General features: G+C 32.2%; 3 protein-coding genes across 3 annotated transcripts; all 3 read left to right on the top strand.

The window, feature by feature from the left end:
• The first annotated feature begins 1,307 nt into the window (after positions 1-1,307).
• Positions 1,308-5,534, top strand: LOC107188764 (glucose-6-phosphate isomerase). The gene is made up of 11 exons (XM_015577117.1): positions 1,308-1,500; positions 1,879-1,972; positions 2,416-2,607; positions 2,712-2,792; positions 2,885-3,100; positions 3,179-3,418; positions 3,526-3,706; positions 3,811-3,929; positions 4,012-4,240; positions 4,504-4,570; positions 5,414-5,534. The coding sequence occupies exons 1-11, from the start codon at positions 1,370-1,372 to the stop codon at positions 5,532-5,534; spliced, it is 1,671 nt and encodes a 556-aa protein (XP_015432603.1). The 5' UTR covers positions 1,308-1,369.
• Positions 5,535-7,359: 1,825 nt separating this feature from the next.
• Positions 7,360-8,490, top strand: LOC107188707. The gene is made up of 3 exons (XM_015577049.1): positions 7,360-7,505; positions 7,631-7,859; positions 8,404-8,490. Exons 1-3 carry the CDS (start codon positions 7,360-7,362, stop codon positions 8,488-8,490), a joined length of 462 nt encoding a protein of 153 aa, XP_015432535.1.
• Positions 8,491-9,242: 752 nt separating this feature from the next.
• LOC107188706 lies at positions 9,243-10,731 on the top strand. Its single transcript, XM_015577047.1, has 3 exons — positions 9,243-9,316; positions 10,129-10,354; positions 10,525-10,731. Exons 1-3 carry the CDS (start codon positions 9,243-9,245, stop codon positions 10,729-10,731), a joined length of 507 nt encoding a protein of 168 aa, XP_015432533.1.
• Positions 10,732-12,726: the final 1,995 nt, after the last annotated feature.

The raw sequence follows: 12,726 nt of genomic DNA, 5'->3' as shown, positions 1-12,726 counted from the left end.
CAGTACATAAGAAGATAAATATCGAAGCCAATGGTTCTCGAACATCTGTAACATACAAGGGATTAGTAACAAGAGAGGGGACACAACAATATGCACAGTAAATAAATTGATGGTGTCGAATGCCTGCAACAAACAATGAGTTAGTAACAAGAGAAAGGACGAGTATGAGACGCACGCCCACCCTCCGCGACGGCTCACGAGAAAGTGAGGAAGCTAACGCCGTTATGTATTGGGCGTACGCAGGTTTGTTCGTGTTGAATTGTTTTTGCCGGCTTGAACGACCTTCCTCCTTGAACGACCCAAACACCGGATGGTACGAGCTGTTACGGCGTACACGGCTAGGTCAATAAACTGTGTGACGTAACGTTACTAGCGCGTTAGACCGACCGAGAGCACCGATACCGTGGCACGCTCTACCGTACGCTCTCGCTCGCACACCTCCCCCCATAGACCCCTGAAATTCTTTGGCACGCGTCAACACCGAAGGAGAGCACCGATACCGCGGCTCGCTATCGCTCTCGCTCGCACGCCGTAACGTCACCCGATTCCCGGAATCCCGCGGTTACGAGATGGCTCATTACGGTACGGCATTCCCGCAAGGGAAATTGTAAGCCGCCGGCCAAAAGGTAGATTTAATAATTTATTTATGAAACTACATCTATTCTGAATTTATGTGTTACAAATATACAATGTAAGGCAAGATATAAAAACGAATAAAACAAGAACATGTAAAAAGTAACATTAATAAAATGTCCATTAACGATGCATTTAGAATAAATCGTCTTGTAGTTAAGTGAAAAAATATATACTTTTCCGTTTCATGTTTCATGACTGTCATATTTATCCCTGAACCTTAAACTGAAGCATCGGATATTTTTATTCCTGTCAAATCCTGTAGACACACGCAATATGAATAAAATATATAACACTTCATTTGTGCTAATAATACTCAGAATTCATGCTTTATCGGTAACGTCGGGTATTGACACTAAAATGGTGACAGGGCTACGTAGCCCTATGAACGTGGGACAGAAAAAAAGCATTGGATGATAGGTCTATTCTATACCTAGTCGGTGCTATTACTTACAGAACCATAGAATATCATGACATAGATAGGAATGTCGTATTTCGAAGCGTCTCTGAGAAAGCCGGAATGAGATGAAGAAATTTTGTGCAATAGTATTCTTATGCGAATACCGAACATGACTGTCATTGATCAATGATTTTATAAAGAAGTGGTACGAAACTAGTTTATGACGTTTATGTTGGCATTTCTGTTATATATTGCGTACTGTTGCGTACGCGATCATTACACCCGGTGCACGTATCCGAACTTTGTGAATTTTGACGCGGTATTCTTAAATTAAGAATGAAGCCGAAATCAGAATTGACAACGGAAGCAGCATGGAACAAAGTGCAAGAATATTTCAACAAGAATCAATCGAAAATTAAAATACACGATCTGTTTCAACAAGATCCTAAGCGCTTTGCAAAATTTAGGTAAGTTTTCATCAGTCCTGAAGGATGACCTTGACATGACCTTCCGAAGGTTCATCATTAATAACTAAAATCATATTATTGTAATAATTTCCCGCCTCTATCCCTTATATGTAGAATGAAACTAGTAATCATATTTCGATCTTGTATAATTTGTTTCCTTTTATTGCTTATTGACCATATAATATATATTTCTTTTTTAAATTTTCATTCGTGTGAATTTCCAAAATTTTAAATGAACATATATGAAACAATGAATGCTATTAAGAACACTGTAAAATGAAATTTTAGGATAGATGTTAAGTAACCTCTTGTCAGGTCTTTACTTTTGTAATTCATTAAGTAAAAGACTATTGCATTAATATTTGAATTATAAATTAGTCTAGAAATTTCTACTCCCAATGATGGCCCAATTTTACTTGATTACTCCAAAAACCGTCTCACTGAAGAAGCATTTAAGCTACTGTTGGAACTAGTATGTATTATTATGTTATGTAAATATATGTATATACATATACACACTAAATGCCAAATAAGAGCATAACTGTTTTGCGCGTCTGGAACGAGCACCACAGGTCTCTCTGTAACATAGGCGATAGAATTTGTCATACACCGGGTGACATAATGAAGTATTTCTCAAGACATAAATACTTATGAATTGGCACGTTTATACTTCACAGTCATTTGATGTATGATGCTACACGAGGCATAATGATGCTCAATTGTTTAAGATGTTGATAACTAAGGTAACCGAGAGGAATTTGTGCAAACAAGACCGAAATTTGTCATTTTGCAGTTATGGTCTTATTTGGTTTTTAGTGTACATATATATATATATAATATTATAAAAAAGATTTTACGCACAAATGTATTTTTATACCACATACTTTAAAAAATAATAGTTGCACAAATCTTTAGGCATGTAATCGAGAGATAGAGAAAGCACGGGATGCTATGTTTAACGGAGAAAAGATCAATTTTACTGAGAACAGAGCAGTTCTCCACATTGCTTTACGTAACAGATCCAATAAGCCAATACTAGTTGATAATAAAGATGTAATGCCAGATGTAAATGCTGTATTACAACATATGAAGGAATTTACTGAAGAGGTAACTTTGTATTGATTGAACTTTGCTATTCTTTTCTCATCATGTTGGAATATGTGACATAATTAGTAATCTTTCATTCAATAAGTGTTCTTTTTGCCATATAGGTTCTCTCTAAAAAATGGAAGGGCTTCACTGGTAAACCAATCGAAGATGTTGTTAATATTGGAATAGGTGGTTCAGATTTGGTAAGTATATACATGTCATGATTCGTATTGAAATGAAATAGCTTTGACAAGTTTTTATTAATGTGTACATGCATATATATGTATACATACAGGGTCCATTGATGGTGACAGAAGCTCTGAAAGCATATCATATTGGGCCAAAAGTACATTTTGTTAGTAATATAGATGGAACTCATATTGCCGAAACTCTTAAAAAATTAAATCCTGAAACCACTTTGTTTATAATAGCATCAAAAACATTTACCACACAAGAAACAATTACAAATGCTACTTCTGCTAAAATATGGCTTTTAGATGCTCTGAAAAATGTGAGTAAAAAATATGATTATTAATCTTATATTTACTATGATACAAAGTACAACTATTAATTACTCTATACTGTTTAGGATTCAGCAGTTGCATGCCACTTTGTAGCATTATCTACCAATAATCAGAAAGTTAAAGAATTTGGTATTGATGAGAAAAATATGTTTGGGTTCTGGGATTGGGTGGGAGGCCGTTATTCTTTATGGTCGGCTATTGGTTTATCAATTTGCTTGTCCATTGGTTTTGAAAATTTTGAAAAATTATTAAGTGGAGCACACTTTATGGATCAACATTTCTGTAGTGCTCCATTGGAAAAAAATGTAAGTACTGTTTAATTTTTACTAAGTATTACTATTTATTTTCTGATGTTTTAAAATTAAAGTACACAAATTCATTACATATTTAAAATGTTATTTTAATTCTATAGGCACCAGTTATATTAGCTTTACTTGGTATTTGGTACCACAACTTTTATAAAGTTGAAACACATGCACTATTACCATATGACCAGTACTTACACAGGTTTGCTGCTTATTTCCAACAAGGAGACATGGAGAGTAATGGAAAGTATGTTACTCGAACAGGAAAAGTTGTAAATTATAATACTGGTAAATAATATGTTATGTTTAAAGAAATTGTAAAGGAAATATCTAAATATTTTATAGTTGTGTTTTAATATTTGAAAATATATCACGAAAATTGAATATTTAAGGGCCAATTGTATGGGGAGAACCTGGCACCAATGGACAGCATGCTTTTTATCAATTATTACATCAGGGTACTCGAGTTGTACCTGCTGATTTTATAATTCCAGTACAATCGCACAATATGGTAGAACTATAACTAATAAAAGCAGTGTATTTTCTTCATTTCATTATAGTCGAAAATAATAAACTAAATGAATATATTTTAGGTGCAAGGAACACTGCACCATAAAATATTACTTGCCAACTTCCTTGCACAAACTGAAGCGTTAATGAAAGGTAAAAATGAGAGTGAAGCACGGGCTGAATTGGAAAAAACAGGAATGAGTGCTGAACAAGTAAATTTGTTATTGCCACACAAGATGTTTGAAGGAAATAGACCGACCAACAGTATTCTCGTGAAGAAAGTGACACCTTTTACTCTTGGAGCTTTAATTGGTAAATACAATGTATAGACAACCCTGACCCTTGTATAATGCATTATCTAGTTAGATTCGAATGAAACCTCGTGTTGTGTGAATCTCTACTATATGGAACTATTATTAAAAATTAGTATAAACAAGAGGGAACAGGGTTACATTTTGAAATCTGACAGAGATACACAATACAAAAGTGTCATTTTATATGAGGGTTATTCATAGATTGATGTATTGAAGCATAATTTAAATACGTCGTTTAATATAAATATCCTGTTTTTAAAGCAATGTATGAGCACAAGATCTTTGTACAAGGCATTATATGGGATATTAATTCGTTTGATCAATGGGGGTAAGTAACATTTTCATTTTTAACAATTTTATGTTAGCATTGATTATACACACCAACAGTATTAACTTTCATTAAAATATTTGTGCAATTACAGAATTAAAACTTTTATATCCATAATAAACAGTATCTAATAGGCATTAGTATCAAACTGTATATTTTTATTGTACTAACACATATGTATGAAAATGTTAATTGATAATTAATAGTGTATATATCAAGTTAGAGTAACAGTTTTACATACAAAGTATGTGATGTTCGAATTCATTTTCTTATTTTAATACACAATTGATTCTCTAGCTTAACTATTAATGTAACTATATGTCTGTTTTCTTATTCAGCAGAGAATGAATTAAATACTTAAATACTGTATTTGAAAATTATAATCTATTCAGGGTTACAAACACACTAAATACACCAATCACAAGATACCTTGATTTATTAACGATCGCGTAGAAAGAAGTACTTTAAATACTATCGGTCTGGAGAAGTAAAGCTCCATCTAGTTTTGTCAAGAATGAAATTGAGCAGTATGTTTGATAGTAACAGTATATACTAATCTCATAAAAATCTGATAATTCTGTCCGGGTCGGGTCGAGAATTTCGAAGGTCAGAATTTCCGAACAGATAACAAATAATCTTTCCTTCAGACGCACTTACAAGTTCAAATCTCGCCACAATTTGCACTTCAAAACGATCCTAAACAACGTATCCGTGTATTAACAACTATTCATTATAAAACCGTCCTTATCTTTCATTGTATCAGGATACACTTGCTTAACTTTTACTTACGAATTTTTTTAATGAATAAAGTGAAACTTTTGTGTTTATGATTTTTTTTAACAGTGTTGAACTCGGAAAACAGTTGGCAAAGGTAATAGAACCTGAGTTGGAAACTAAGGAAGCAATTACAAGCCACGATTCATCAACAAATGGATTGATCGGATTTATCAAGAGTAACCAATAAATTCTAACTACTTTGAACATATTGAATGAACATCACAAAGATTTTATGTTTATTTTTGCAACTTATGTATAATGTTCGGTGTGTAATTTTCATTCACTTTTTTAAATAACTATGACGTATGTATGAAAATTGTAAAATGGTAAATTGTATAATGTACAATGCATGTAATAATTGTTCAGTGAAATGGTAGTATGTAGAGTTTGTTTCTTACTAGTTCATTGTTTTCATGAATACTTAAAATATACTTCTATCATTCTATTATCACATTTATTTTTATTTTTTACACATAGGTTATATAGAACCTAAACAAAAATATTGGAAAGTGATATATGATGTCCAGTGAAATGTTCTCTAACAATTCTGACAAAATGTCTTTTAAAATTTTCTCATATTTACGACTATTTAGCGTGCCATTAATAAAATATGGACCAATTATTTTATTATGAAGCAGGCCGCATCAGACGTTTACAGACCAAGATCTCTGCTTGTCTACTTCTCTCAGCCATTGTAAATTTTATTTAAGAACACTTCATCGTCTTGCACTTTGTGTAGGTGCTATTTGGAAAACTGTAAAAATATTTAAAAAGCATTTTCACTTAATTGTTGATGAAATGAAATATGAAACGGGTGACATTGGTTAACGCAAAATACTTCGTCGATTGATGTCACTCTCGCGTTCAAGTTGCCTCGTACTAACATGTGGATCTCGTATTACAGCTGCTACAATGTGTATCGTTTTTCCATCATCAGTTGCTCTTTTGGCTCGATTCCGTGTTTTGTTATTCACATTTCCGGTTTTTTGAAACTTTTCTATAATGTTTGCGAAGACAGAAAGTGAAGGTCTATTACGATCGGGAAACTGTTGCACCATATACACGTACCCTATGTAGTATGCAACAGTTAGTATTGTCACCCTTTTTGCAACTGGCCCAACAATTATACCCAACGTAGGGCCCACGTCACTATACTACGAAGGCCAACTGGAGGTTTCTTTCTGTAGGGCCAATTGTTGAGTATCTACAATAAAGCAACAATAGGAAGACAGTTGGTTATAGTACATTTCCATAAAATCCTTTACAAATATTTGAAGGAGTATAACACTGGAAATAATATTTATAATAATTATATATGTATGTATATTAAACAGGTAAACAAGTGTTTTACCAGCAAAGTTACGCAAAGTTACGCAAAGTTACCTTTACAATTTATACATGTAAAAGCGTTGGATGGAGGTCCCGATTCCACACGCACAGCACTTACCCCAGAATCCCTGAGGAATGCAGTTCCTATTAAAAATCAAAGCATCGGTAGAGAGTTTCTGACAAATTACCGAAAGTAATATTGTTTATAAATAGAGTATCATAGAACAAAAATGATAAATAAAGCAGAATCAAATATAGTACGAGAAACATGTTTATATTAATATGTATATGTATGTATGTATATAGTATCTGTAATTATATGTAACAATTATCGTCTATTTTGTAAAGTTTTAATGATAACGTAACAATTTTAATAATTATTTTTATTTCACTTATTTTATTAAATACGCGTCTTCAAGATTTTATGTACATACTTATTTACTGTACCTGATATAATAAGGATTTATTTTACATGAAGTTTGGAAATAAACTTATTTTTTATTCGGATACTATAGCAACAATTATGACGTATTTCAGTTCATGTAATATTTAGATTCTTTTGATCTTATAGCCACTAAATTTAATGTATTTTTTGTGTTGAAGAAATTTCCAAGTACACATCTTAAAGTTTGAATTAATTAAATTATTTGTGATCACAAATTATTGATACAGTCAAAACGAAAATGGGATGCAACTTTGAATTTTCGAGGGGTTGTGGCACGGGTGTAGCAGAAGCAATCGGAAAATGGGGATTTTCGAATAATAAACTCTCAAATTCTGGACAAGAACTTGAACGCATAAGATATCTTTCAGAGAAAATGGCATGTTTGTAAGAATAGATAATAATTATTTAAAGAGAATTCATAGTTTGTTTTAAAAAAAATTTGTTATTAATACCATTGAATTAAAAGTAATTTAATATGTATTTTGAAAATCTATTCGTGTCTTCTTTAGGAAAACTACGAAACCGATGATGTGTGTAAAGTACGACTGTAGGTATGATCCAGAAGCCTGGTCCGTGAAACCAAGTCCTGAAGAATGCAAACCATCCTGGACAGTTCCTATGAAGAGACCACTCATTACATACAGTTCTACTGCTGAAATCCGCTTTACTTCGAATTTAAATAGTATTGGAACAGATTTACTGTATGTTATACCAGGCCGAAGTTATGTAGTGCAGGGTGTACGTAAACATAGTTTATTCAGTTTTATAATTCTATTGCTTCAGCAATCTTCTCAAACAAAACTTTTTCACTGTAATTACAGTGACTCACAATGTTATTTCAAAATTAAGAAAAATTAGCACAGAAGGATGACACAAAAGTAAAAATAATGAGTTTACATAAATAGTGATTGTATACAAATTACTAAACTTAATTGTTGTTTCGAAAGTATGTGAACAAATGCGAGTCACTGTATATTTTCTGATTTTTTAAAATATTTAAACGCCATTTCTATCTTTCCTGTGTATACATTTTTTGTGACATTTTACTTGTTCGATTCAATTTGTTACTTATTGCTTTTAGAGATTTAATTTGGTACTTAAAATGTTGATAAATAAATAGAATGAACAATAAAATGTAGCTACTGGGTTGATAATTAAATTTATCTACATTTCTAATAATTATAACAAATTAGATAATTTTAAATTGTAATTTTAATTGTTACGTTAATTAATATATTATGCGACATGTAATTTGATTTCTTAAATGTCTTGTTTTTGACAGACGGATAAATGGTATCGACGAGGACCAGACTGCTGTCCACAACCAAGCTGTTTGGCGCCACAATGTCCAAGACCCTGTTGTTACTGAAATTCTGCCCATTTACTATAAAGTCCGTTGCAATTGTAAAATAAAAAAATTGTATTATACTATCATCTATGAAATATAATAAAAGTAAACATGTTTAATATCGATATTCTGTTCAAAGTGAATACTATATTTCAATCAACTGTTGTTTACTAAAATAGTTTCGCTAAATGTAATTAAAGTTATTAGAACGCAATAGAAAATAACTTTATTTTAAAATATAATGATAATATTTGTTTAATAACCCTTAGACTTATTTTCCATTACAATCTATACCAATTTTTATGACCCGACGAATCGATAATGTTTTATTAAACTTCAAGTTGCTCATTGCATTAACTTCATTTATGAATGAATCTTGTAATTTTTAATATAATTCCACGGACAATATTAAAAATGATTTTAGGAAAAAAGATTTTCTCGGCTACATTTCGCCGTCAGACTATTTTAAATATGTATACATGATAATTATTGATATTTATCAAAATTAAGATAATTATTTCAATGGTCCGTTTTTCATGAACATTTTTTAATATATATATGTATAGTTGCATCATATTTCGCGAAGTTGCAAACATTAGAGAAAAAGTAAAAATAGCACAATCAGTATAAAACCAAAAATTTTAAATTTCACAATGTTCACTTAAATTTTTGTCTAATCTTACATTTTTATATAATGAAAAATTAACAAGTACAAAATAATTGTAAATTAACAAGTATATTATTGTTCTATATAAAAATATTAATAAAGCAACATGTCTACAACACAAATAGTTGATCCAACAAATATAATATGCGGATTAAAGGCCGCAATGACTGCCTTAGAATGGTTAGTTTAATTAGTTTATATTGTAATTAATAAATAGAATTTAGTTATTTGATCTGGTTATGCGGAAAATATTCTGTTGAGAAAATTTTTTAAATAAGTATATATATTTAATAACGTTACAACTTTATGGAACAAATCTTTTGTGGATAGAAAAATTGTATATATTTGCGTATAGTTTGATATTCTGTGGATTGCTTTATTTTCCTTAAACTAACACAAATTATAGTTACTGTAATTGTATTATTTACTTTATTCTCAGAGACACCTCAAGTGCTAGGTTAAAGCTATTGCAAGATTGATTTTCCATTTCTGCCATAACAAATTCACATTTTACAGTAGTTTACACTGTATATTTTTAGTTAATATGTTACGAATTTTTATTTCATTATAAATTTTTATTCCCCATTACCAGTTGACAGACTTGAGGATAAGTTTATTGATTGAAATGGATAGTTTTCTTTTAGGCAACTTAAAAACACCAACAGCCATCTTAGTTTCTCTTGTAAACATTTTTATATTAACTTATTTTATATTACACATCTGTACTTTGAACGCGCATTTTGAACATATAATTAGTTTACTTTTTTTGACATATTCTCTTTTTACTAATCTGTATTTTACGTTTCTACTGTCTGTAGGTACTTTCATTTCTTCTTATGAAATACGCTTTTCTTTTGCGCTCACACGAACGTATATTTCTTGTTATTCTTGTTGTAGCTACCATTTTCTACTATTACTACAAAAAGGAATTATTTAATATTTTTTGTACTAATTTCATGAATGCTTATGCTTAATCATGTTATATACAATAGCTACCATCAAATGGATTTGTTGAAACAAGCACAACAAGTGAAAGAGCCGAAGAAGTCACCCCCGCCTATGTTCATGATGATTCCAATAGAAGAAAAGGATGCTACAGTATCGAAGAAAAAGTCACTTACTAAGTGTAAAACAAATGTACCTGTGAAAGACGTAAAGATTGCAAAGAAAGGCATTTTGCAAACAAAACCCAGCGGGAAGGACAATTGCAGTGATTTGGTAATCCTATGAGAATCAAGTAAACGAAAAGGATAAAACATTTAAAATAAGACACTAGAATAACTTCATTTGGGATGAGAATGTTTCTTCAAGAGCTCTCTACATACATATAGAAACATTACGTTCTGTGAACTGATTTAAAAAATGTTTTAAAAAACTATTTTTTTCAGTCGGTTAATTTAAAACTTCCTGAAATGAGAGGTGGAATTTTATTCACAAGGTGCTACTGTGTGCACAGAGATGGCCTTCAAGATTCTTGTCCATTGACCTCATGTCAAGGACAAACCGACTGTCTAGTTAAACCGTGGCCGATATGTCCGCCCGCAAAATTCCTCCGATGTCAGTATCCGCAACAGTTTCCACCAGAGAAAAATTAAATAATTATAGACCTCACCGTTTAGCACAAGCACACACTGCCAATGTGTTTGTAGATGTTATTACAGCGATTAAAAATGACAATACCCAGATAATACATATGACGCCTTGAAAACGGCTTAAAGACGCCTTAGACCTATATATTGTACCGTAAAATATATACCGCGTCTTGAAGGCGTCATGTGCTAACTGAGTACTTTACGTAGGAATATTTTTATGCGCAGCAAAGTAAATAAATAAGTCGATTTGTATACTTCTGTATAATTTTCACGAATATAAATATATTCCATGATTTTTTAGAGGAATTTACGAAGAAAAACTGTCCCACTGCTTTATACATACATATAAAGTACTACATAGCTGACGTAAACGCTCTTGCGCGGAAAGCTTATACATTTTACATAGTTCGAAAAGGTGGCCCTCGGCATGGCTAAGCCATGTACCGATTCCCATCAGTAGATAAATTATTTACACGTACATGAAGTAGAGTAGTTTAACTAAAGCAGAATGTTTGTTTGGAATAATTAAGTACGGCTCATTTGCAAGGCATAATATGATTTACCCATTTCGTGATATCAACCAATTTTTAAAAAAACATTTAAATAATTTCATAGAAAGTTCATTTATCAATAATGTATCATCCCTCATTTATCCCTGATCACTGTCAATAATAACCAATCAACTTTCAAAAATACAAAAAATTCTACACTATATAAGTTCTACATTAATATTGTTTTAGCCATAACTTCACTTCCATAATCAACAGGTTTCTATTCCAGTTTTGGATATTACGTACCCACAAGTTCATAGAGATTGGGCCTCTGCTATCGAACATAGCAGTGCAGTAAATATTCGACAAATGTTCAGAGCTCATGTCCACCGAAGATGAGTAGAAGTTAAGAATTTATATGTAAAAAATAACAAAAAATTAATTTTGTTTATATATCACGCAGCGTAGAAAATTTTTCTTTTGGCGGAGTAATAGTCCAAAAGAACTGAACAATTTCTGTATTTAAAATTTTGTTCTATCTCGTACCGTTACAAAGTTATATTTTTTAAAAAACGCAAAAATATTTATGCAAAGAGTTATTAAAATCAGAATTTTTGGGTTCGGATCCTTCCTTTTAAGTCCGACTCGAAGAAAAGGACAGCGAGTGAAATACAAAAAGGTAGTGAGAGTTGAAGCAGCCAAAAAAATTTACTCGGGAATGTAATCTTTTTTTTGGCTTGTGAATGGAAAGTCGTCTCGGTGTGCTGGGGCAACAATGTATGCACTCGATGGACTCAACGGGCGGAGTGGGGAAATATACGACTGTGTTGTGTACGACGATTAGTTGAAGCGTTCAAACGTGATCGAATGTCCAGAGAGCTGCAGACGAATCAAATGTAGCTGGATCACCTCCAGTCACACGTATTGTTATTATTGGCTGAAACGGTATACACACAATCGAACTGTGTGGTCGGCTATAATGTAACCATTCGTCGGCGAGAGCATCGCAGGCGGGCCACGCAGCGGACTCGAATGGAAACAGAAGTAATTCTCTTTCTGTTTTCTACTCGCTTGTTCTTTTCTACATTCGAAATACTACAAAGGCCAGCTACCGAAGCTCGAGCTTCGAGCAAAAAACCAATTGATGAGGTGCTGAACAACTTTTCGCCTACAGCGTGAATGTGACGCCACGGAACTGAAGCCTTCACACTCAACGAGGGCTCTCTGTACAGGCGTAGAAGAATCCCCCATCAACAACCCATTAGAAAGACAGAAAAGTTACTCCAGCTATTGTCCTCTCGTTCTAGTGCCGGCTAGAACGGTCGGTACTCTAAATAGTCAGTACTACTGTGCAATCTGATGTAACTTAGTAAATGTAATAATAAACGACTTGGCTGTTCTTCAAAAAGTATGTTCTTTATTATACCAAACATAATACATCAGTTGTACGTTCTTAAATAAATTTCTACAATTTTAAGTGGATAATTACAACGTGAGCGAAATTACA

Source organism: Dufourea novaeangliae, unplaced genomic scaffold (genome assembly GCF_001272555.1).
Source record: "Dufourea novaeangliae isolate 0120121106 unplaced genomic scaffold, ASM127255v1 scaffold108, whole genome shotgun sequence".
Taxonomy (NCBI): Eukaryota; Metazoa; Arthropoda; class Insecta; order Hymenoptera; family Halictidae; genus Dufourea; species Dufourea novaeangliae.
Note: the sequence above shows the minus strand (reverse complement) of the source record. Positions and strands in the feature narration are given on the sequence as shown.